We start from the raw sequence: 26,735 nt of genomic DNA on the forward strand, positions 1-26,735 counted from the left end.
TGTCCCGGCCTTTGACAATTCCTCACTCGCCCCCCCCTGCCAGTTGCCACTTCCATCCCTGCACCTCCTTGAACGTTGTCAGAAGCTTCTACGTCAATCTCCTGCACCTTGAATTTAATCTATTTTACCCTTTTTTTGCTTGCTCCTCATTTATTTGCTTGAAAATATTTGAACGGATTAATGGACGGATTTCACACAGTATATCTGTCTTTTACCTTATTATCAGAAAGCCCAGTGACTTGGTCGACAAACTCTTCCTGAATCATGAAAGCGGCCAAGTTGGCAGTGTAGGAAGCCAAGAAGATGACAGCGAAGAAGGCCCACACGGACACGATGAACTTGCTGGTGGTTCCCTTTGGATTTTGCACCGGGACGGAGTTGTTGAAGACCAGACCCCAGAGAAGCCACACAGCTTTGCCCATGGTGAAGGAAGGCCCGTGGGGGTCTGGATGACGGTGTCAAATTATTAATCTACTGCTCGTATCGAGGTTTGTAATATGCCTCGTCTTAAAAGCATCGGAGGTATAATTCAGGCGAAATGATTTTACTACTTGGCAGCGTCCAGCGGCAGGCATTAATTTAGACTTAAGTACTTTGAAGTTAACATGGTTGTTGTAAAATAACATCAAATAAAATGAAGCAGATCAAAATTCACCATGAGTTCATTTCGCACGCTTACCTTTCCCCTGCGCCAGGTTTCTGTTGAAGCCGAGAGGACTGATGTATTCAAACATAAAAACAGCCATTGCAGTCACCAGTAGGAGCATCACAAACATCATCACCCACACTGATGCACTGAACGGCTCTACGAGAGAGTGACATAAGATGACAGGGATTAAGTATTAATAAGACACGCTGAGTCACAATTTCAAAAAATATTACACATCACTTCTCGGGATTCACGCTTCGTCTCATTCTTCCTTTCCATGATCGGAATGTGGAAATCAATTACGCACATGAGCTGCTGAGTACAGTGCTGCATCCGATACGTTTGCGGGCAATACTTTTAAACCCCAAAGCTCTATGCGAGTGTGTGTGTGTGTAATCGCGCATATAAGCAAGGCAGATCTCTGGTTTGACAGTGTGAGGAGGCGTAGGAAGTCTTGGTGTCAGCAGTTCTTTCCTCCCTCTGAGCCAACAACACCACTGCAGAGATTAAAGCGGGTCTATAACGTATGGCGGAGGGGCTGCAAGAACGCGTTGGCGAGCAGCCATCATGGGGCGGTCCAGCTAAGCCCTTTTAATTGCCACTTTCAGGGCAGCGTGATACATACATGTTAAGCGTGCGTGTGTGTGTGTGACTTCATGCTGGCGTGAGCAGAAATAAGCCTGAGCCTTGAGCTTTTGCGCTTCTATGCTGGCTGGCTGTGTGTCTTCATACCAGACTTAAAGGCTGTTTGGCCTCATGTGGACGCCTGAAGCTGGGAAAGTTTCCCAATCAATCAATCAATCAAAATTAATATATTAATTTTATATTACATTAATATTATATTCATTTAAAAATATATATATTTAATTAATTTAAAAATATATATATTTTAAAAAAATGATCACACTGGCTGCCGTGATATAAAACATCTGTTTTTTTACTGACCTCAATTGCTATTTTTGGGTGACAAGGTAAGGCATTGTTCAGCAAAATAGTGTGTTGCTGTTAAAGCACAGTATAATCCCTCTCAGGAGGACCCAAGTACACAAGTAGGTGTTGAGGTCAATCCCGCAGATACTGTTAGAACAGCAAGTATCGACTTGTGGGTAACAGAACCGGGCTGTGTTGTCAGCTCACCTCCCGAGATGATGACACTTCACACAAACCCAAACAAGACATCATTTCGAAAACCTTTCTCTGTGGGATTAACTAAACCGAAAAAAACATGAACTGATGCTCACCAAGAAAGGCTGAAGGGGACACGGTTCCATTACTACGGGACACCATGACGCTGATCCCAGTTTCCACGAATGGGACGGAGAAATCGATGACCTCAGAACGCTCCTCATTGATCGTCAGAGATCCGACGGCCATGACGGCTTTCTTATAGACCACCTTGGGGGCGGAAGGGGCGGGGTGACAAAAAATGAAGGCAGAGAGGCAAGGAGATTAAAACATATGATGGAAAAAAAATCTAATATTTTTGGTAAAAATAAAAATTATGCTCGACTGCACTAAATCAAATATGCAAGTTGGAGTCACTCCAAATGTCTGCTAATCTTCAAGTCAGCGCTCCTGCTGTTAAATATACACTCGAAAAATAATTAGCTGTCTTAAATTGACCTCTGGGACGTCACCTTGAGACTAAAGCAATTATTTAAAGATAATTATATGACTATAACTATGATTTGCGCTCGTCTTGCTCATCATCCATTGTTAGCTGCAATCAAACTCTCCTCTTACCTCTCCCACCATCCCATTCCAGACATTGTTAAGCTTCTTTCCGTGTTTGCCATTGGTTACTAGGTACAGGTCATAGGTGAACTTGACGTATTTGGCTATCTTCTTCAAAATGTCAATGCAGAAGCCTTTGCAGCACTTTTTGATGTATGTCCCTCCAGCCTCGGTTGTGTTGCTGTCGAATCACAAACATACGTCAGGTTAACAGATTGTTCCCAATAATTTGCATTTTCACCTTAGGTTGTCATATTAACAGCGGGTATCCTTTCTTCTATTTTGAACTCACGGTGTATCGTCAAACCTTGCACCATCTGCACATCAACTCGTCTGCCACCTGGGACTCTCATTTAACTTTTAGATGAGCGCTAATTAGGACGATACAACCTTGTATTTAAGTTTTACGACCTGAACAAAAACTTAAGAGAAGGATGAGAGGAAAGAAGGGGGGGGGGGATAAAAACTTCAACTATTCAGTCATGACTAAAGTTACCTTTGGAATTGGAACACTGTCACTTTGGAGGATTTATGTTGTGTTGGAAGGGAAATGAAACTCTTACTTCCGCTGCAAACTCGGTTGTTACAATCACTAGCTGTCAATGTGACAAAAATGATCTCAAACAAAAACGGGATTCTTGCCCGTTCTTATTTCCGTCATGTAATAAAAATGGAAAGTTGGTGGAAGGGCTATTTGGGAGATGTGTCTGCATTTTTTTTCCACTATATATACAGATTTATTTTTTTTATTTATATTATTATAGTGATAGCTAATGATTGACGGATGAGGGCAGAGAAAAAAAAGAGATTGGCAGGAGCAGGTACAGCGCTAACAATGTTCAAAACTATAATAACTGATCACAGTGGGCACATTTATCCAGCCAGTAGAGAGCATGTGATGTTATGGAGGCTCTTTGTAAAGCTGCCAGGCCAACTTGATATAGAACCACTAAAGGCCTCCAGGGAAGGCAGAGTAGCGATGTGTATGGAGGTTGTTCTGAGGCCCAGCCTGGACAAGTAAATTTGCCATTCTGCATGCATGAACGATCCTGATCCCATCCCAAGCTCCCCTCTTACTTCCCTGCATCCATCCCCTCTTCCTCCAAATGGCCATTGCGGATGCCTCAGTGGGAATTGCGCTATGGGAGGCAGAAATCCACAGTGCGAGCGGACATGTGGTACAAGTGAGTTTATATCAGATGTGTGTGTGTGTGTGTGTGTGGTGCTCCTTGGAGATGCATTATCCTCCGCCCTACTTCACAGTGATTCTGGATGAAAATCTCTCTCACTGCCTCTTCCCTGGGACTCCATTACAACTTAATCAGCTGTGTTTGTGTGAGTGTGTGAGCATTCATGTGCATAGTTCTAGTTGCTAATGTTGTATACACATGGATGGCTTTAAGTGCGTAGAGTGCACAACAATCTTCGGAGAGCCTGCATGTGTGTGGTGAGAATTAATAGTGTGGTACCATCAAATAAAAGCTTTGATTACGAATCATCTAATGTCTTCAAGAATGGAGCATAGCAGGACAGGCCAGAGTTGGGAGAAAGAAAATTGGAAATGAAGTACCGTATTTTCCGGACTTATAAGGCGCACCTAAAAACCTAAGATTTTCTCAAAAGCCGACAGTGTGCCTTATAGTCCGGTGCGCCTTATATATGGACCAAATTCCTAAATTTAAAATGGCCCGAAGCATTGTGTCATGAAATCAATTATAAGTGGCCCGCTGAAGACTATGAATCATGAATCAAAAAGACTATGGATCCTTATAGTCCGGAAAATACGGTAAATTGCCGAGTTCAGCAGCGTGTGGGAGACAAGTTGCTGCAGATATAGATTGCTTCGAGTTGATAAAAAGTCGGACATACTCTTTGATATGTTTCCTGCAGGGCACAGAGTTCCTCATGCAGGTACCGGTCAGTCTCTCGACATCCTCCACGATGACAAACGGCTTCTCCTCTAAGGTGACGATGGACAAGTGGTTGTCGTCAAGTTCGGCGTCGCCGAAGGAGTTGAAGCGAGGCCAGACTGGATACTTGAGTGTCAGGCTGCTGTTGTCCAGCTTCCCCATCTGCGGGGATGAAGGAGCGCAGGATACAAGCAGAATTAGAAGTCTTGAATAATCTGTGTTGAATTTTTTTTTTTTTTCGGAGTGAGATGGCCAGCCGCCATCGTACAACTTGACACACATTGTGTTTTTGTATCTTTGATGTATCGAATGTTGCCCAAATATTAATATTTGATCAAGTTTTGAAAGCCGCAATGTCACAGATTCTCTTGTGGATGTTCTCTTCCCTCCCACATCTGTCTTAACATGTTACGTGCGTGTGCGCTCATACGATGTTTACTTATGTTTGTGTCAAGCCAGCGAGAAAAGAGGCCAAAAAAAAAAACAGCTTTGCTCCACTCTCAATTATTAATACGAAAGGAGGCAGAAAGAGGCAAACCTTGCTTTCACTCCCTCCCTCCATTTAAAACATTTTTTTATACATGCTCTTTTCATAGCGCATTTGTAGTCAGCATCGGTTGATTTGTCATTTTGTGTAGCGACTTACACGCTTGCATAAACGTGACTATTCAGTAGTATTTTTTTTTTTTTTGCCTTCTCTGGACAAATTGACTGAAGAAAAAAAAAAAAATCTAGTTGACTAAAAGGGGAAAATTGTGATTGCTCGCCTCTGACCGATGTTGGTTATTGAACATACTTTAACATTACTGTTTAGCCTGCCTGACAAGTCATGTGTAGGAAATGAAATTAGCATTTTAATTGTTTTCCTTTGAGTGGTTTTGTATCCTCTGACAAGGATTAGAGACGCCTCAGTCAACTGCCGTAGACACCTCAGTGTGTGTGTGTGTGTGTGTGTGTAGGATGAATTGTTTTGGACAGTACACAGTTTCTTGTGTCACCTCGTCTCTCCAGGGAAGGGCTGCATTTATTTCCCCACAGCTGTTTTTCAGTAAGCATGTGTATCTCTTTAGAGCAAAATGAACATTACATCAGTGTGATGTAAACACGCGTGTGTTAATCTAATCAATAGATCAATGTAAGAGGACTGTCGTACAAAATAAATGAAGCTAAGACGAACATAATCAGAACAACGACATGAAGACATTAAATTGCTGAGTGTTTAAGAACGCACAAGTTGTTTGTGACTTGGCGACCCGTATAGCAAAACAAAATGTAATTTTCTAGAAGAAGCAATGAACTGTATTTCATCATGTGTACTATTTGTTAATGAAGGCGGTCATTTAGAAGTAACTTGTTGACATTGCAAGATGCTTTGAATCTTGTACGGAGACCTCATAATGGGGAAATCAATTCATATTTGACAGCATCCAGTGAGCATTATTTTTCTTATACAGCTTTTATTGCTAAAGTGGACCAAATCTTGTACACTATCTCAGTGGGATTTAAAAGTTTGGTTGGAGCGAGATTGCTCATCTGACTCCCCCCCTTCCCCTATTTTTTTCTACTTCCCTCTAATTAGACAAAGAGGGGTTAGAAAAATAAGATCCTCTTAAATAACCGAGCGTGCAACACAATGCTGGATCTCCAGACCCCAACAACAAAAATCCGTGCCAGTATTTCCTGTTGCTCCACCATTCCTCCTCTTTGCTCTTATGCTTTGTCTGACCTATACAAACACAATCCCAATCAAACGCATCCAAGCTGAACATGAGAGCGAGAAGACTAAAAAACAACAAGGGATCAGATCAGAGCGCTTTTCACGGTGCACCTTCTGTACGCACGTCTCACTGGGAGAGTTATAGCTGTGGCAATTTGCATTATGGGCGAAAGAGTCCCTAATAGCGTGGGGAAAAGCATTCAGTCATAAAATAATATCTGTCACTTCTGTCAGACAAAATTATGTCGAGAAAGTCGAGCTCGCGCTTCCTCTGTGTGTGGCTGAGCACGCATGTGCCGAAGATGTGTAGAGGAAGCACGTGTGTGTCTGTGTGCTTGTGAAAATGAGGGCAACAAGAAAGCAGATGATAAAAAGGAGCTGGGAGAGGAATTTGAACCCGTGATGACCGGGGTTGTTTTTTGTTTTTTTTAAAAAGATGCATAAATCCTTGCTGTCTTCAAATGCGTGGGTTTTTTTTTTTTGCATTTGTCTCCACTGTGATTTTTCAAGCACAAATCCCATGCTGTCTGAAACAATTATTTTGCAAATACTGCAGCAGTTCCTTAAGCAAATTACACAATCCATCTACTCAGCAGGAATGAAGCATAAAATGCTGCTCTTTAATCAGTGAATACCGTTAGGTTAATGAAGCTATAAGATAAATAAAAATAATAATACTCGACATCCCTATCAAGACTATTTCGAGTGCTTTACTAGTTTTCATCTGTCTCCATCTCTGCCTCTCCTGATGACTCGACTCCCTACGCTTGCTCCAAGGGGGGGACTCATGCAATATTTTTGAGTTTATAACCGTATTTTTGTGCTCTTTCAGAATTTTAGTCTCTTGATCATCCATAAAAGTCTTTCATCTCTGCGTGCCACTGACTCCTGCTGCATTGGGTGGGAAGGCTGCACCAGTCAGAGAGCAAGAAAGAAAGTGACATCAGCTCCCCAATTATGTTTCCTTTTTGAGTCTTCTTGTTTCACTTGCCTCTTCTCTGCAACACAGTGGAGTGGTGCTGATCAATTTCACAGACCAGCAATATTCTATCTCCTTATAGCACATCGAAATAGAATGTTGTGTGCGTGCATGTGTGTGTGGGTGGAAGCATGTCCGTATGAAATATGGAAATGGTCGTCCCCAAAAAAATGGGTGGAGACTTTGCAGCAAGCTAAAGTGAGAATGGTAACACAGTACAAGTGTGACCTGTTAGGAAGGAAGGAAGGAAAGAAGGAAGAGGAAGGGAGAGGGGAAGGAAGCAAGCAAGAAAGGAAGCAATGAAGGAAGGAAGGAAGGAAGAGGAAGGGAGAGAGGAAGGAAGGAAGCAAGAAAGCAAGCAAGGAAGGAAGGAAAGATGGAAGAGGAAGGGAGAGAGGAAGGAAGGAAGCAAGAAAGCAAGCAAGGAGGAAAGAAGGAAGGAAGGACACTGCGTTACTCGAAATCCATACAAAAAAGGAAAAAGACATTAAATCGTAATTGGGCACTTGGACCTGCGGTGTAAATCCAGCCTAAGTAACACCGGGAGGAACAATCAGGCAGGATGATTCATGTAGTGAAGAGAGGAAAGGAAGGAAATAAGAGTAAAAATAGTAGGTTGACAAAAGTAGGCAGTAGGCTAAGAAAGAAGACAGCAAGGAAATAGGACTGAAGGCTTTATGAGGTTGAAGGAACTAAAAGGAAGAGTTATGAAAAGAGGAGAAGTAAATAAGAACTGACAGTTTGCAAGAACATGAAGAAAGGGAAAAAATATCTCAAGGAAGGAAGAAGGGGAAAAAGTAACAAAGATGGATGAGCCATATTTGTTCATTTGGAGGAAAAATAGAAGCGATAGAGTAAGAAATTAAGAGGGCATGTAAATCCAGTCAAGCTCAGAGAGTCAAAACCATAGACCACCACTTTTTCATTGTGACCATGGTCACCTCTTACGCTTTATCTACACAACTCTCGAGCCTCAGCCATGACCAAACGGGCTATTAAATATGAGGCATTTAAAAGCAAGCGAGAAGCGGTCGGAGATACATGGCGTCCATTTAAAGTCCATTACAATGGCGCGAATACTTAGCGATTTACAGCGGCCATTTATTTAGGGAAGCTCGCTCGAATGAACTAGTTAAGGCAATCCAGAGGCTTGATGGCCAATGAGCTCATTGCTCAGCTAAGGCGCCCAAAATAACACACAGCATTGCAATGGTGAGCTCTGGCCTTTGTTATGTTTCTTTTTCTCCTGCAAAGGGATTCTCTGAGATAACTTGTCAATCAAACAGGGATGCTGTGATGCCTTTTTCCTTGTCGTTTCTGAAGGTGGCGATAGATGATGGTATCTGCTTATACAAGAAACAAACAGTAATGATGAAGAGAAACAATGAAAAGTGAAACATGACGCCCAAGGCATGCAGAGAACTAAGAATTACCGCTGCGCCATGACTAAAGCTGGCTAAAACATTTTAGAATCACAAGTACAGAAATGAAAATACAAAATGTCATTTATTTGTAATTTTAAAAAAGACCCCTCCAAAATAAAAAAAAACAATCATAAAATAATTAAAAAATAAAATAAAGAGATTAAATAAATAAATAAATGAATAAATAAATGTCACACCAGAACACACAGCTCCTACCTTCTCCCACTCTCTCTCTTTGTTCAGAACAATGACCACCAACTTTGGATGTTCTTGATATCCATCGTCCGTGAAAGACAAGTCTCGGCCTTCCCACGTCACATTCATCATGTACCTGAGACAGGAAGGGACAAAATATTCACATGAGCAGAAAAAGCAGACAAAAGTGTGTCGACGCCCTACCGCTCCCTCCCACACACACACACAGAGATATTCCAATATCTACTCCAAAAGGTTTGTCCCAGGAGTTATGGTCTAACACGACATCACACACTCACAGAGGCTGTAATGAGTGACCCACGTGGCAGGTTACATTAGCTAAGATGGAGGGCAATGGGAAGATATTCTTGGAGGAACATGGCCGCCACATTAATCATAACTGTCCTTCCTCACTCTGTCAGTGGTACCAGAAAATCCTTCCCAGAAAAAAAAGGAGGAGAGACGTGAGCATCTGTTCCTCCAAACACATAAACTTTCAATGGTCATTTGAAAAAGGAGATTTAAGGGGCCGGAAAGTGTTTTGCGATTAAATCGAAATGATCCAAGCGACCAGGTGAGCATCATTTAGCTGTCGGATTTTACTGGAGACCCAGCGAATCAAATGATGTGCGACAGCGGCAGAAAGAGCTTTGCCAAAATCAATGTCAGCATGCAGGCCACTCTTATAGACGACAGCCCAGTCTGCACTTAGCGGCAGACTTGGCATCAATCGCGCACTCCTTTTCTCATTTGCTCTCTGATCCTTTCCTTTTCATTCCTTTCTCAGCATCAATCTATTCAAACAACTTTTTAGCATATTCTAGGATTGTACCGTATTTTCTGCACTATAAGGCGCACCTAAAAACCTCCAATTTTCTCGACAGTGCGCCTTATAATCAGGTGCGCCTTATATATGGACCAATATTGAGCCACTACAGCAGGCGTTTCCAAAGTCCGGCCCGCGGGCCAAATGTATATATCTTATATATGGACAAAGTTTTAAAATGGGCAATTCATTGAAGGTGCGCCTTATAATCTGGTGCGCCTTATAGTGCGGAAAATACGGTAAACAAAACTCCTTGTGACTTGCATGCTACCTTACGGTCATAACCCATCACCCTCTTCTGGATCCAAGGTAAATAAACAAGTCTGATCCCACAAAAGAGAAAAGAATTAAAAGATGATCTTGCGAGATGAGATCTGGATCGGGAAAAACAAACCCATGCAAAGTTGATAAAATGATTTGACACCAACCCCAGCAGAAATCTTAAAACTCCATGCAACACTAAGTTGTTTTTTGTATGTGCTCTTGGCTATTCAGTTCTATTTAGGTAAATACTTAAACCTGCTCATGAGTGTTGCTAGGATACGCACGTCGTGAGCTACGTGCAGCAAGATGACCTGAAAGTGAACTGAATGAATGAACACGCACACATACATACATAAATGACTTGGCCCACCTCATCAATTTGCAATGCAATGCTTACGTTCTCTGGTTCAAGCACGATCCACCAGGCTGCAGCAACCATTGGAACACTTCTCTCCATATTAATGAAAACGGGGGCAGAGGTGAGCCAACAGTGGAGTTAGGGTCACCCCCCCCAAATATTTAGAGTGTAAATGGTGCCAGACAGACGGAACGAGAAGAAGGGAAAGTATGACGAGCCAAGCCTCAGCTGAGTTTGGATAAAAATATCTTCAATGTTAGTGTGTCCTCCTTTTCTCCACTTTTGGAGTTACTTTTTTTTGAGTCCCAGCATAAATAGAAAAAAAAAATCCCATTTCCCTTGTAATTTTATTATACATTTTATAACTTTTTATACAGCAAATTTTATTTTAAATATTTTACATATGTATTTATTTATTACTATTTTTTTTAGAAATTTTATTATATCTTGCAGCTACATGGGAAGCATGATATACTGAAAACATAATATTACGATATTAATTAAAAAAACAAATAACGATTTAAGCTAAACTTAGATTGTCAATCTTTAAGACTTTTGTTTGTTAAAAAAAAAGCCCAACATGATTTTCATGAGCTCAGAATCCTCATTATTTTCACTTGAAAGTGGAATTAAATGTCTGCTTTTTCTTCGTAATGAACCATGGCATGCTCGCACACAGGCGCCCGCCCGCTGTTTGTGATTTATTGACTTAATTCAGCGCCTCCCGCTCTTTCTCTCAGACGGCGTTACCTGCGGGGCAAGTGACAATAAAATCACTGGCACACAAAACAATTTACTTTTGAGGAAGTCGTGTCATCCAACACATCACTCACGGAGAAGACATTTATCTATTATTACTTGTACACCAGACCTTAATTATGACTATTCATCATTTATTCAAAAGTATACGATAAATCGATTCTCCTATTAATTTAGCAACATATTTAGTTTAGCTGCTGTGCTATTTTTATTAATGCATTTTCGCTCGTGTGTGTATTTTGAGAGATCAGAGGCTACAAACTCCGATTTTTTAAAATTTTTATTATTGTTGTAATCCTGTAAAATATTACATTTTTAATTCTTACCCATTTGATCTATGTCTGCCTCAGTTTAAACCTTCCCTCCTTATCGCTGTCCCTCGCCATTGACATACTGACAACTTTTAATGGCCCACAGCGCTGACCTGGGTCGGACCAATCATGTTCCTCAAGTCCGGGTCATGAGGCCTCATTGGCTGAGTTCTCTCAACCAGACAGAGCCATCTGTGGCCCCTCATCACCTGGGAAACAACCTGAGGCAACTGAGCATGATGGGAGTAAAGTCAGCTGGCAATCGCATGGCCTGATTTCTCTCTTTAATATCATAAACAATGCTTACCTGAAGAAAAAAAAAAGGATTTTTTAATATACTGTACAATATTGCAAGGTGGGGCCCCTGAGTGTGTCTTCTGTGTCATATTGTAAGCCAGACAGAGCTGGCACGATGTAAAATATTTCCCACTGGCTGCATCACAGCTATAAAAAGGTTAGAAGGAGAGCGTGGAGATGTGAGACAAGAAAGGAGGAACAGAAGGAGTCATCAAGGGGCTCTTGAATTTTGGAGCACAGCATCCCTCAACTACCCATTTCTCCATTTCCTTCAACATAAAGTTCTTCCTCAACTCTCAGTCACCTCTTTATCAGGCTCTTTTCCCCACTCCCACCATTTCTTTAAGTTCTGGCGCTTGTTCATGCCTCTCGCTATGCTCTACTTACACAGGGTTGAACATTGTATAATTATCAGAGAGGACAAAAATGAAAAGGATATTGTCGTGGGTGTAAGATGTAAAGCTGGTGTAAGAATGTTTGACAAATAAATTAAATATGACGCATACAGCAGAGGACAATAATTTTTTTTTTTTGACACAGCTAGTCAAATTTGAGCTTTCACTTACTTGTGTAGCGCGCTAGGTGGCAGCTTGCTGGTTTTTTCCATCTGGCCGTAACAAGACGTTCGAGCTTCGGGGATGTCACCGTATTCATCCAACATGGCCGCTGCCGCTGACGTTATGATCCCCAAACCATCACGTACACGAGCTTCCAAAGGATAATCCCAGTCATCATAGGAGACCGAAATCATTCCTGATGGGAATGCTTCTGGGGTTATTTCCGGGTTGCCGGTGGTCAGAGAAGGTACGATCCAGATGTAACCGAAGCCTGTGAGGCCCAGAGAGCGAGCCTCCTCCAGGATGTAGACGGCCTCGTCCTTGGAGCAGTAGAGGAGAACGACCGGCGACTGGACCTTCTTCAGCATGATCTGAGACCGGCTGTCTTCCTCCACTGCATCCAGAGTGATGATATTCTGCAGGTCCCAGCCAACAAAACTGCAAAGAAGGGAAGCATTGAAATCTATGACAATCTGGTACCAAGGACAGTTCCAAGCACTAATGAAAGCACATAATGAAACTTAATCAGCATTTTTTATTTTTGGGGTTTGTAAAAAAAAAAAGAAAAATGTTTTACAGACCCCGTGGGATATCCTTGCCGACCCCATGCCCCCCAAAGGAAAAAAAAAAATCCTAGCTGTGCCAGCTGAGCTTCTAAAAATGACAGGAAATTTAAAATTTGAAAAATTAAAAAAAAATTAAACTCAAAGAAACACATCTGTCTCCATACCACCATTTTTGGTGCACCATTAGGACTAAACCTCAAAACCATCTTGCTAAAAATAGGACAAACTTCAATCGCCAAAGATCAGATAACTTCCCTTTTGTAATCCATCTTTCTAGAAAGTTATCCAAAGTGAGAGGTAACAAGTGCTCATTAAAGAAAAGACTGATAAAATCATTTATCTTTCTTATCTAAAGGCTGATTTAAAAAAAAAAAAAAAGTCCAAAGTGATAATATTCAGCAGATCCCATTACACAAAGGGGAATTGCATGGACGGAAAAATACGTTATGATTAAAGGCACGATCCGTAACAAATTGATAGATAGCTTTGGCATTAGACAAATTTCACCCTAAAGCTAATATAATAAAAGACACACATCAATAATTATGTGAACATTAAACGAATGATTTTAGCTTTTGCAAAGTCTTCATCGTTTTTGGATCACTCTGTGGACATTGAACACCATATAGTATATTGCAATATGTTTTTTTTTTTTTTTAAAGGCAGGCATGATTTCATGTATCATGCATCTTTAGCAATAACACCCCCCACCTTCTGGTTCTGCAGTATCTAGGCTGCATTTCATGTAGGGCTCCTGAGAGTACCATAACATCTGCCAGCTCAGCCTTGACTCACTGAGCTGACTGGCCCATTTTATTTTCACTTGAGATGATAGAGGTTCTTTGCTATTAAAGCTGTCTGCCCATGACCAAGCCCCAGTGAGCAGGTCGAACAGCAACACGGGAACTGGACAGTTAATTATGGACACTCATGCAAATTATTTCATCTTTAATTATTGATTTATGATTATTCCTGCATTGAGGTCAATAATCAGAGGGAATAAATATTTCCATTTCCACACTAAATTACACTGCATGGCATTGCTGTGCAGTCTCAGCAAACAATAGTTCATTTGAATCACATTTAAAAACAGCAGGTATAAATATTATTTGCACTAACATTAAAATTCAACCATAGGTGTCGAGTCCTAACTGTGTATTCTGAACATAATCAAGTATATTATGTTGTGATAGTTTTAAATTAATACTTCATATTTTGGCATGTATCAAATTGAAAATAATGCAAAAAAAATATTAAACATCTATTTCAGAGGTGGAAGAGACAAAATAAAAAATAGATATTAAATAATATTAAAAAAATCTATAAACAAAAATCTATACCACCTCAGGCATCTCATCATCCTCATCATCATTGTACTAAAACAACACAAACACAGTTTGGGTCAACTTAGATTGAAATAATTTACAGACTACTAACCATCACCATCATCTGAGAATTGCTGAAGCATTTATTTGTCTCGCAGCTAAATATTATAGGCTGCTGCGCTGTTAAGCATTTGACTACAACATCAGTCAAAATGACCTAGAGGTGTGGTAGACAGCAAAGCTGCAGGAATACTAAACCAAACTGTCAACCACATTAATTTCAAAAGTGCTGCTTAAATCCTTGTGGGCTGCTGTGTTTGAAACCAATATGAGGAACGGAGATGAAACATCCAAGGCCAAATACTGAGTGCAGTAAGTCGCCAAGACAGTAAACAACCTCATTCACCGCAGGGACATCTGCTATCATGATGGATGAGATTATAGTACAAAAATGGAGAAATTATTCTGGAAAGACGCCCTCTTCCTTCTCAGCCCAGACTCACAATACTTTTCAGGCTTGGACGATTTTGTTTCTCCAGCGTGGAACTCATCTCCCTGACTCTAAAGTAAGTTTGAATCTTTTATTACACTGTTCGATCTTTTTTACTTCGCAGCCGGAGTGCCTGGGAGAGCGGAGGCTTCGTGGCCGTTTGTCTACCGTCGATCATCGGACACAAAGTATGGCTGCGGATCAAGAGGTTTGTACGGCTTCGTGCACCAACTGCACCCTTCTCTTAGAGAGATTGTCCCTGCTAGAGGGACGTGTCCGCCAGTTAGAGCAGAATTGCGCGATAACCGTAGATGTGGCGGATACAGTCGCGGACTGTAGTCAGCCCGCTAGCCCAGTTAGCATTAGCCCCAAGCGGCTTGCTAATCGCGATGAGCCAGGTAAGACGCATAGCCGTCCAAAGTCATCTCGGTCTACTGGCCGTCGCACTTTGGTCATAGGTGACTCCATTACCCGAAATATTACGCTTAAAAATCCAGCCACGGTAATGTGTATTTCTGGGGGCAGAGCACCCGACATAGAAGCTAATCTTAGGGAGCTGACTCGCAATAGGTCTAGTCAACAGCGTAGTTCCAACAACACTAGCTACTCGGACATAGTGATACACGTCGGCTCCAATGATGTTAGGATGAGGCAATCGGAGATCACAAAGAGAAACATAGCGAGGACTTGTGATCTCGCCAGAAAGATGAGTCGGCATCGAGTATTTGTCTCTGGCCCCCTGCCTGGGAGAGGCACTGATGAGAGGTTTAGTAGATTAGTCTCCCTTAATCGATGGATGGCTGGGTTCTGTAATAAGCAGGGACTGTATTTTATAGATAACTGGCCCTCCTTCTGGGGCCGCCCCGACCTGCTGAGGAAGGACGGCCTTCACCCTAACCGTGAAGGCGCCTTCACTCTTTCTAGGAATATAGATTACTGTTTGAGCCACGCATGACAGGTCACTTTAGAGCAGGCCGGGGCACAGGTGATTAGACCACCTGTCAGGATGGGTTTGGAGTCTGTTAAGCTAAAGTTAACTAGCGCTAGGCTAGACTTCCAGCATGCACATAGCTCCTTGTGTAGACTAGAGCGTGACAGTTTGAATAGTGCCACAGTACACATAAACACACTTTCTACTGGGGTAGTAGACAAATCCAATCACTCCACCCCAACCGGTTTTGCTGATGAAACGGTGCCTGTTTCAGATAATTTTACATGTGTAACAAATATTTACTATCAGATTCCCACGGTCGTATCGTCCCGCCGCGCTAACAAACATTCGAGAGGTGATGTCAGGCCTAGAGAACACAATCTTACTCGCATCTCGTTTAAATATCCTTCGATAGATACGCACCCTGACCGACCGATTACGCTTAAACTCGGTTTTATGAATATTAGATCGCTTCATACAAAAGCAGTTCTCGTTAATGACCTCATCACGGAACATAATCTAAACGTTTTTGGTCTCTGCGAGACCTGGTTAAAACCTAATGAACTGATGCCGCTTAATGAGGCCTCGCCTCCAAATTTTGTGAGCTCGCATGTGGCGCGTCCTCGAAAAAAGGGTGGGGGTGTCGCCCTCATCTCGAATTCTGAGCTGAGACTTAGGCCTCGTTCGACCAATGTATTTAAAACATTTGAAGTTCTCACTGTCCGATCCACCGCTTTACCGTCATTTTATCTTGCTGTTATTTACCGTCCACCCGGGGCTTACTCTGGCTTCCTGGATGAATTTTCAGAATTCGTGGCTGATCTCGTAACCAATGCCGATAATATAATTATCATGGGTGATTTCAACATCCACATGAATTTACCGTCAGAGCCACTTACTTCGGCGTTTCAGACTTTAACTGATATGTTTGGTTTTTCGCAAGCCGTACAGGCAGCAACGCATAAGAATGGAAATACCATAGATCTGGTATTATCCCGAGGACTTGCAACCTCAAATATAGCAGTGCTGCCATACACTACTGTTTTGTCTGATCATTACTTAATAAAATTTGAAATTTTAGTTTCTTGTCAAAGACAAGAGAGCAATCGGAATTATAGGAGCCGTAATTTTAACTCCATGACTGCAACTGCGCTATCTGAGTTACTGTCGCCGGCAACTGCCATATTTCCCGCGTACACCGGCTCTGTTGATAACCTTACAAATGAATTCAATGCGACATTGTTAAATGCCATTGACTCTGTGGCGCCGTTATGTCTGAAAACTCGCCGTAGATTGCCTACTCCGTGGTTCACGGATGAAACGCGTACGCTTAAGCAATTATGTAGAAAGCATGAGCGCAGATGGCGTCTAACCAAACTTGAGGTTTTCCATCAGGCATGGCAGGACAGCCTCCTGAAATATAAAGATGCGCTTATCTTAGCAAAAACTCGGTATTTCTCGCAAGTTATTAATCTCAATAAAAACAATCCGAAACACCTATTTGATACAGTGGCAAAGCTGACTCTACGCCAGCCGACCCCCGATAATTCCTTCCACTCAGCTGACGAGTTCATTAAATTTTTTGCTCAAAAGGTTGAGTCCATTAGGGACGAGATCAAGAATACCATTCCAGTCGTGCGGTCGAGCCCGCCGTGTACCAACGCTGATGATCATGCAACAACCCTCTCAACTTTTAATAGCGTGTCCCTTGAAAGGCTTACACAAATGGTTAGTGCGGCTAAACAAACAACATGTTTGCTCGACCCTCTTCCAGCCAAACTACTTAAAGAATTATTTCATATTTTAGGACCGTCTGTCTTAAATATAATCAAGCTGTCTGTCTCCTCTGGGATAGTGCCAACAGCCTTCAAAACCGCTATCATTAAACCGTTGCTTAAGCGACCAAATCTTGACCCGGACTGTCTCAGTAATTATAGGCCAGTTTCAAACCTCCCATTTATAGCAAAACTTCTTGAAAAAGTAGTAGCACAGCAGCTTAATGATTACATGGTCGCCAATAATCGATATGACTCTTTTCAGTCTGGTTTTAGAGCTAATCATTCCACTGAGACAGCACTTGCTAAAGTGACTAACGATCTCCTCATAGCTATGGATTCAAACACTTCATCTGTACTGTTACTACTCGATCTTAGTGCTGCCTTCGACACTGTAGACTTTGATATTTTATTAGGGCGTCTTAAAAGTTGTGTTGGTATTTCAGGGTCAGCACTAGGCTGGTTCCATTCCTATCTATCAAATAGGACGCACCGAGTGGTCCATGGCAATGCGTCCTCTGAGCTCTATAATGTTACGTGTGGTGTCCCACAGGGATCGGTTCTCGGACCAATTTTATTTAATATTTATATGATCCCGCTTGGGGACATAATACGTAAATATAATATTAGTTTTCAATGCTACGCGGATGACACCCAATTATATATGCCATTATCGATGACAGATCCGCGTGATTGTTGTAATCTTGAGGCATGCCTTGCGGAGATCAAGCAATGGATGTCTCTCAACTTCCTTCGTCTTAACCCAGATAAAACTGAGATGTTGATAATTGGTCCAACTCGTTTTCAACACTTGTTCAAGGAAACCGCTATAACTATAGATAACCGTACTATCACTCAGAGCGATACTGTAACTAATCTCGGGGTAATGTTTGACCAAACTCTCTCCTTTCAAAAGCACATTAAGAATATAACCAGAATTGCGTTCTTTCACCTTCGTAATATTGCAAAGATTCGTCCGATCCTCTCGACCGGTGATGCGGAAACTATTATACATGCGTTCGTCACGTCGCGCCTGGACTACTGTAATGTACTATTCTCTGGTCTTCCTAAGTCCCGCATCAAAAGTCTACAGTTAGTACAAAATGCTGCTGCAAGGCTGCTCTCACGGACAAGAAAATTTGATCACATTACCCCAATATTAGCCAACTTACATTGGCTCCCGGTCCATTTAAGATGTGACTTCAAGGTTCTTCTATTAACCTATAAATCATTGCATGGCTTAGCGCCTTCGTATCTCGTCGACCTAGTTGTTCCTTATGCTCCGTCTCGTAACCTTCGTTCGCAAAACGCTACCCTTTTAGCGACACCGAGGGCCAAGAAAGTGTCTGCAGGGTCTAGAGCATTTTCTATCCGGGCTCCAGAGCTTTGGAATGCCCTCCCAATGGATATTAGGACTGCTACCTCAGTAGAAACATTTAAGACACGTTTAAAGACACATTTCTATGACATGGCCTTTAACTAACTTGGAGTGGCCGATTCGGCCGGAGTTTGTTTTGTTTTCTCTCCCCCCCCTCCCCGGCCGGGGAGGTGGTTAGGTGGCACCCAAGCTGACAGCGGCTATCTGGATTCTTGTGGGCTAATTCAGGTTGGGGGAACTGCAGCTCAACCTCCATAGCCAGGATAGCAGAGGGCTCCTCTGGCAGCCCTTCGCTCTGACTTGGACATCTACTTTTGATTTTCATATTATGTATTATTTGTGCCCTCTCTGCATCCATTACAACCTGGTGATCCTGAAAGGGGGATCCTTCCATCTGTGGTCCCTTCTCAAGGTTTCTCATTTTCCCCGGGCAGGGGTTTTGAGTTTTTCCTTGCCCTTTTGGGAGCTTAAGATCAGGGGATGCTTTGAGAATAATTGTCAATTTTTGTCTATGTGAAGCCCTTTGAGACTGCTTGTGATTTAGGGCTATACAAATAAACTTGACTTGACTTGACTTGACTTGAAAGAAGATGCTGGGAATCCACTGGAGTCATTTTGAAGACGTGGTAATTCGGGAACCATCTGATAAAAGGAAATCCCATTGGTGTGTTTGTTTTTAGCTTGAACAGCAATTTAATTTATTTCTGAGAGAATTATATCTTGCTGTGTGAGAATAAATACCAGAAGTCTTGTTTTGTTTTCATATTATGTTTTCTGGCTTTTATAACTAAATGGAGCAAATATGAAATTAAATAAATGTAACTAAGTAAATATCTGGCACAAGATATTAAATGTTTTTTATTATTTATCCTGCATTTGTAATAAAGTACAAAATCAAATAAATTGTACCTGTTGTCTACTGTCGTTTTTAGAATGTTGATGAACTCCTGGTAGCCGGGGAACTTTGACGTAACGATAGAAAAGATGTGCCAGTCGTACTCCTCCATGATGTTCAGCATCAGCAGAGCCTCCTGCTGGATGGAAGCACCAAACTGGAAGAACGTTGACTTATCGTCCTGAAAAGACAACAATGAGAAGATTTTATTAGATCCAGAAGTCCATTTGGTTGACCATTCTAAAAATCTTTCTCAGAACAAACGGACTTGTGGATGCACACACACTAAGGCAGTTTAGTGTACACATGGTATACACTTTGAGTGTTCTGAATAATTCAATTAAGTCCAAATTGGATTGACGCAGTGCAGGCAAGCTGCAGAACTCTCCCAGGTCGAGTTGACTTGGAATGAGGGTTCTATTCACGCTGACTCGCTCAAACACACTCCATTAAACTGAACTCTGGATTGTTTCCCCATCTAATTTATTCCAACATTTGATTGGACGGCACTGACAAGCACTACCGCAGGTGAACAAATTAACTCCATTTATGTCGGCAGATTTGCACCAAATGACTCATTTGTGTGAGGTGGAATGAGACAAAAATAATGGGAGAGGAGCATGGGGGAGTGAGTATTATGTTACCAGACAACCCCCTCCCTCCGGAAATATTCGTGGATTCTCAGATGTTAGATAAAAAATGTTTGGGTAGGAGGGAGTATAAATCTTTATTAATATTTTCTGAAGGATTTGGGGATGGGTGTAAAAATGTTTTTGTTTTGTGGACCTCCTAAGATTTTGTTGGTGCCCCCATGGCCCCCCCAAGAAAAGAAAAAAATCCTAGCTCCGCCAGTGCACGTTACCCTAAATCCAAAAGACTAAATGAGAAGAACAATTCACTGGGGCCTAAGATTATACATGATGATCCGATGATTACACATTGACAGAGTAGCTTGGAATTGCATTTGTGACCATGTGAATTTTCTCAGCCACGCTACATGCATGACCAAGCATTTGCTTCCCTAGTACGATGATGCCCTCAACTGTGTGGTCAATGTTAGCAATAATCGTGCATCTTATTTGCCTCTCCTATATGAAGACTGTTTTTTTTCTCTCCCGTCCTGTGTATGTGAGCTTGTACGCTTTAATGTCATAGAAACTCGAGAAATGCTGGAGCATGGTGGCTAGGCAAGGAGGTCATGTTGTAAGACTTGTCACTTTCTGTCTTCATCACAGCGGGAGTCAACACTCACACTTTGCACCAATGCGGGGCTAACTGTGACTAGCAGGGAGATTTAGGAATGATGGCTCGACAGTATATACAGTATTAATATTGCATATCCTCTCTTAAATGAATAGAGTTAATGTTATAAAATGATAGATAGCAGTTGTGATTTTTTTTAATTCAACAGTTGGAATTTGTGTAGCACTTCATGACTAGCAAAATCTATTTGTACTAAATGTGTTTGAATTGTTTTTTGTGGTGCATACGTATAAATGATATAGATTTATGTAAAAGTTAATTTTTCAAAATTGTAAGATTTCTGTGACATGAAAAAACATGAGAATTTGAAACAGGCAGGCATCAAGCATTGTCTGGTTTAATAGCACACATGCATAAATGTGCAAACACACACTCACCCTGCTAAAAATCAAGAACCCTTTAAATACTTGTCATATTGAGTAAAGAGATGTCTTCATTTGAACGGCTGCACTAGTGTCACAAACAGCATGTTACATGCTGAGCTCTAAAGCCCGCGAGTGTTCACTGGAGGAGAGCCTCAGTGATATGACAAAAAAAAAAAATCCTCTGTCGCACGTTGCTAAATATAACCAGACATGGATAGAAATAGCAACAGCAAAACAATACAGATGGATTATTTTTTTTTTAAATACCAAATGGGCATTGCTCAGTCACCACAGCCAATTAATAAAAAAGAAGAAATACATATTTTCCAGATTCATCATTTCTCTGCATTTCCCATTAAAAATGAGCCTATTATATTAATGCAAATTAGGTGCTAAAATTTGGAATGTGTTTTGGACACCAAACAATCCAGCGGCCTTCGACTAATTTCACCCTCATACATATGTCGATAAAATCCTACGCATGATGTCACGGGCGAGTATTTTTGGCAATAAATTTCCGTGGCTAAAACACACTCAGAGAGGAAGAAACTTACTCTAAGAGTATAGCACGAGGGCAGCATTGTATATATATATATATATATGTGTGTGTGTGTATAACTGCTGTGGTTTCTCTGTCAGGACTTTTTAACAAGCAGCCAAGCCCCCCACGGGGAAACACTGACAAAATAACATCATCCCCTCTCTCTCTTTCGCTCTCTCCCCCCCTCCCTGCCTCTATCTTGGTCTATGCATTTGCCTCACTCTCCCACTCTAATAAGTCCAATATCTTCCTCCCAGTGTCTTCCTTTATTTTCATTAACTCACTGTCCAGGAGGTCTGTTTTTTTTTTTTACTTTCACCCTTCCCCTGATCTTAACTGCGCACTCCCACCCACACCTTATGTACCGTAATTTTCGGACTATAAGCCGCACCTAAAATTCATGATTCAGGGTTCAAAATTTTAGAAAAAGTAGCGACTTATAGTCCGGAATTTACGGTATTCAATAAGGCTAATACTTTGAGCACTCCTCTGGGAAACACTTTTTTACAAGTTAGCATCATGAGCATTCAGAAGTGGATTTTTAAGTTCATCCAAAAAAAAAAAAAAAAAAACAGAATACCAAAGGAACTTCAAATGAGAGGCTCCGAATGTTTTGTTGTCGTCATTCCCGGGTCATCATTACGAAAGTTGTCAAGTTGCCAGCAGCAGCAGTAGCAGCAGCAGCAAGCATCGTAATTATTCTCTTCATCTTAGCTGTCTTAGCCGCTCGTGCTGTCCTAATCTCATCCTCCGGCATCGCCTCCCTTTACTTGCTGCTTCTTTCTTTGCTGCTTTCATTTGAAGGTTTCTTGTCCTACTTTCCCTCTTTGCTTTGTACCCAATTATCAATTCCTAACTCCTAACTATCGTTCTCTGCGGAAGCACTTCTTTTTAATCCTTCAGCACACATTTAAAAGAATACATTTATAGCGTGATTTAAATTAGCGAAGCTACGATCGAAATAAAACTAGAAATTAGATGCAGGGATTTTTTTTTTTTAATTTCCCACAAATGTTTGGATAATTATCACTGATAAAAATGTAAACCCTATTTATACCTCCAAAAATGATCCCCAAAACATTCTAATATAATTTTTCCACACGCTGACAAAATTACATTTAAAAAGAAACGGTTTAAAGATCAATGAATGAAAAAAATGGAGCCGAAGTACAAAAACGCAGATGTATGTCATTGTTGCGCAACGCACAAAGACCAATAATTCCCTTCCTATTCATCATTGTCAAGAAGAAAAAAACGAATCAGAATGAGAGAAAAATCGCAAAATTTAATCACGGAATTTAAATCAAATAATCAAATTATTATACAATTATTTACAATTTGAATTATGGTAAAATGACCGAGCAATGATAGATGAACTCTTGTACAAAAAAAAGACGTATACATAACAAAAGTCATTCCATCGCTGATCTTATTACTACAAGTTGACATACAACCATGTGGGGTCAAATCAATAACGCATAATTTGCTGATCGCAAAAGCTGCATCCGTCAGCTGTTATGGCCGTCACTAACTATGCCGCTGACAGTATCAGTGATTCATCAGTGCAGCCACTGACAGACACGCACTGACACAGAGAGACCTACTTTCAAGGAGGGCGTAAACCTAGCTGGGTGGCGGCCGGAATGGGATGCCATTGGGATGGATGAAACGAGCGGCGGGAAGATAAATGCGGAGAAGAGCCCAGAGAGGATGGCCAACATTGAAGAGAGGAAAAAGAGAGCAAGCGGGAGGATGTATTGGTTGTGTTACAGACTATGAAGAGCAGCTATAGTTCAGCATGGCTGGAGCTCACATTTATTTTATTGATGAAACAATCCAGTTTCATTTTGCTGCATTTTTCACTCCTTTAACATGACACAACTAAGTTTTAAATGTTTCTTTAGAGAAGAAGAATTCAATCCTAATTAGAAGCAGTTGCAGTACTTGGTTGCAACCACTAGAGGCGCTGTTGGTTAAGCTTCAAATACTTTTGCCGCTTCCTTCCAAATGCTTTATCATTGCTTACCATTGATATTGTAAAGGACAGAAAGATTGAAAGTGAGCTGTTTTCCCATATGGATCCAAGCAGTAATGCAAACGCATAGATTTCCCCTTTACATTGACAAAATGCACAGTAAGTGCTCTTCCCTCCAACCCCATCATCATCTCTAAACTTTCCCATTCCCAGTTTGATTGGATGCCAAGCCAAGCCTGCAGAGTAATTGGCTGCTTTCAGTGGCCAAACAGAAGGACAGCACCCCTGGGAGGAGTCCATCAGGCCAGATCTGTGAACAAAGTGCAGACTTTTACACCCAAACAAACTCTGGGCCAGTAAGGGACAATCGTAAATTGTGATTTACATCTTTAGGAGGAAAATATTAGAATTATTACTCGATCCGTGACAGGAAAGAGCCCCCGGATTGAATGCGGCTGATATACGTACCGTAAATTTCGGACTATAAGCCGCTTCAAATTTTGAACCCTGAATCACGAATTTTAGCTGTCTTATAGTCCAAAGATTACGGTAATTGTAGGGAAGATAGTCAAAGTTCAAACGGTCACAGAGCCCCGGCGAGCAACTTTGACGGAAAACAAAATGAGTCAGCGATGACGCCGGTTGGAGGCAAACAAACATCTTGGGGTATCGGGGTCGTCGTCACGCAGCCTCGCTGGAGGAGCGAGGACGGTAATGTTATCTGACTTGAGTCGTGAGTGGACACAAGCATCTGTGGCTCTTTGCTATTTCAACAGAGAGGGAGCGACTCAACTGGGTCAAAAACACATTTGTACAGCCAGGTTTGATTAGCACAGCCTCTCTGGTGGGCCACCGACCAGAACATTTGTGCAATGGAGCTGATAAACCACAACAAGTCTTCTCAATTTTTATACTGACAGTGAAGGAAAGCCTTGAACATGCAGGCTGGAAGGGATGACGAAGAATGATAAATATTTACCAGATTTTACACACTATAAGTCACGCTTATTTTTTGTCGGCCGGCTGGTCATGTGACGTTTTTCTGTTGCCAACTCAAATCTCTCAAATGTGAACCATAAAAGATTCAATTGTCACATTAGTAATAACTTAATCTAAAAAAATACTGTTGATGATATTTATTGGATGTGATAAATTACGATAGCCTTCGCTATAGGTCATTAGTGTCAAACCCAAGGCCCGGGGGGCCAAATATGGCCCGCTACGTCATTTTAGGTGGCCCGCAAAGACAAATTATGCATGAAATTCACATCATTACTAAAATTGCAAATTGTCTTCACTTTTAAAAATCATTTATTTGGGTTGACAGTCATAATGGCCCTCGGAAGAAAACGAGAAATGAGTTTGACACCCCTGCTATAGGTTAACTCATTCAGTGCCATTGACGGGTATAGATGTCAAAGATATGAACTGAATGTTCATATAATACCTCAATCATAAATTATGATTTCTTGTAACTGGATTGACAATATCTTAAAATATTAAAATAACAGACAAAAGTTTTCCCTGCTTAGTAACAAAAGCTTCAACCTTCAACTCATATTCATAAAAAGCCGTGTTCCCAAAAATATAAACAACACAGCTGCAAGCTAAATACATTGAATTATTTTTTTTTTGTCAGAACTGCTTTGAGAAAATATGGACTTAAATATTTCCTCAGTTGTGCAAGGCCTTATCAGCAAGGGAAAAGGAGATGACCCACTTTAAAGCTCTTCTGTAGTTTCAAATCATCTTTAGAGAAGAAAAGTCGTGGCCAAGAATATAGCGTGGACATGAATAAAAAAAAAAATCACCTAAAGATGACAAAAACATTTGCAGTTGTATTTGACATGTCAGCTTTGAGTTTAATCTTTTTATTTGACCAATTCCTCCCTCATGTCTTCCTATTGTCTCTCATCTCCGCTCCCTCTGCTGCTCCGCCTTTATTTCTACTCAACCCTTCATCTCTCTCGGTGTCTTTATGGATCGGCTATGAGCTTCGAGTGATTTGTTTGGAAGCCTTCTCCTCAGACCCCCCCCCCCCCCCGTGGACTGCTGCAATATTAATGAACATGCACATATGCATACTGTAGATAGATGCGCTTGGCATCTGGGAAAACCAAAAATGGGGCAGAAACAGTGGAAGTGAAAAAGTACTAATTTGCAAATCAAAGACATTATAAGTCACGTATTTATAGGCGCTTCAGCCAAGGGGAAATCTCGCACTCTTTTTCACTTTTAATTTTCCTGCTTGTCTCCATTATGTATCTTGCCGCTTTGAGTGTGAATGGCTTTGATTCACATTCGTTATGAAAGGCCCAATTGGGAACGTCTGAAGACGTGCGGCGCCTAAATGAAATGAACGTGTGAGCTGTATGTTTTGGTAAATGATTAGACGGCTTTTTTTTTCTTTTCTATGTGAGGCATGAGACAAGACAATGTTCATTCAAATAGCTACAAAAAAATATTTTTAAAATCTTCCTTTGGGTGTTCTTGACTATGAAGCTATGTGAAGAAACAAGTGACTAAAAAATATAGCAATATTATTGAATAATATATATATTTATATTATAAATAATATATCTAATATTATTAAAAAATATAGCAATATTATGGGAAGGATTATACAGCCATATTTCTAATTATTATTACAATAAACAAAATACTGTATGCATGATTATTATACTATTTGAGAGTGGAGAAAAAACACAGGTGAAGTGGAACTAACAACCAGCTTGCATTTTCCCTTCTGGAGTATTGTCACTAAAGCACAGAAACAAAACAGACACACATTAAGCAGTGCACGTTTTTTGCAAATTATGAAATGCTTCAATTTTACCATCACAGCACACTAATGCAGCATCTATTCTCCCCCAATGTCCGCAGGCTGAAAACAGCACACACGCAATCATGTCTCAGCATGCAATGAGAAACCACGCTAGGGAGGAAGCTGCCTAAAATAAAATATTATGCATTTTTCACTTCATGAATTATATTCAAGGAATTATTCACCAAATAAAATGCAGAGTGAAACTAGACTTATTTTGGTCTGGGGGGAAAGAATCGATGTCTGAACTCTGCGGAACCGCACTGGGATATGTTGATGATGGATTCGCTAAAGACTGAGTCAGTGGAGTCCTTCATCAGAGGCTGACTGAAAGTGCTTTGGGCATTCAGATAAAAACTGCAAGATCGACTGCACTTTCTGGATTGATCAGGACTTTCCAAGTTCATCTGGATTTCAAATAACTGAT

The 26,735-nt window shown here is 41.1% G+C and overlaps 1 protein-coding gene across 1 annotated transcript in view; it reads right to left on the bottom strand.

The window, feature by feature from the left end:
* The window catches only part of grin2aa (glutamate receptor, ionotropic, N-methyl D-aspartate 2A, a), a 69,726-nt gene that overhangs the window by 10,443 nt on the left and 32,548 nt on the right, over positions 1-26,735 (bottom strand). The window contains exons 3-10 of the mRNA XM_037256279.1: positions 19,355-19,521; positions 11,990-12,418; positions 8,630-8,744; positions 4,253-4,455; positions 2,393-2,564; positions 1,891-2,044; positions 680-805; positions 216-445 (exon numbers count right to left, since the gene is read on the bottom strand). Coding sequence (XP_037112174.1) covers positions 216-445; positions 680-805; positions 1,891-2,044; positions 2,393-2,564; positions 4,253-4,455; positions 8,630-8,744; positions 11,990-12,418; positions 19,355-19,521 — 1,596 coding nt within the window. The remainder of the gene's footprint in view (positions 1-215; positions 446-679; positions 806-1,890; positions 2,045-2,392; positions 2,565-4,252; positions 4,456-8,629; positions 8,745-11,989; positions 12,419-19,354; positions 19,522-26,735) is intronic.

Source organism: Syngnathus acus, chromosome 8 (genome assembly GCF_901709675.1).
Source record: "Syngnathus acus chromosome 8, fSynAcu1.2, whole genome shotgun sequence".
Taxonomy (NCBI): Eukaryota; Metazoa; Chordata; class Actinopteri; order Syngnathiformes; family Syngnathidae; genus Syngnathus; species Syngnathus acus.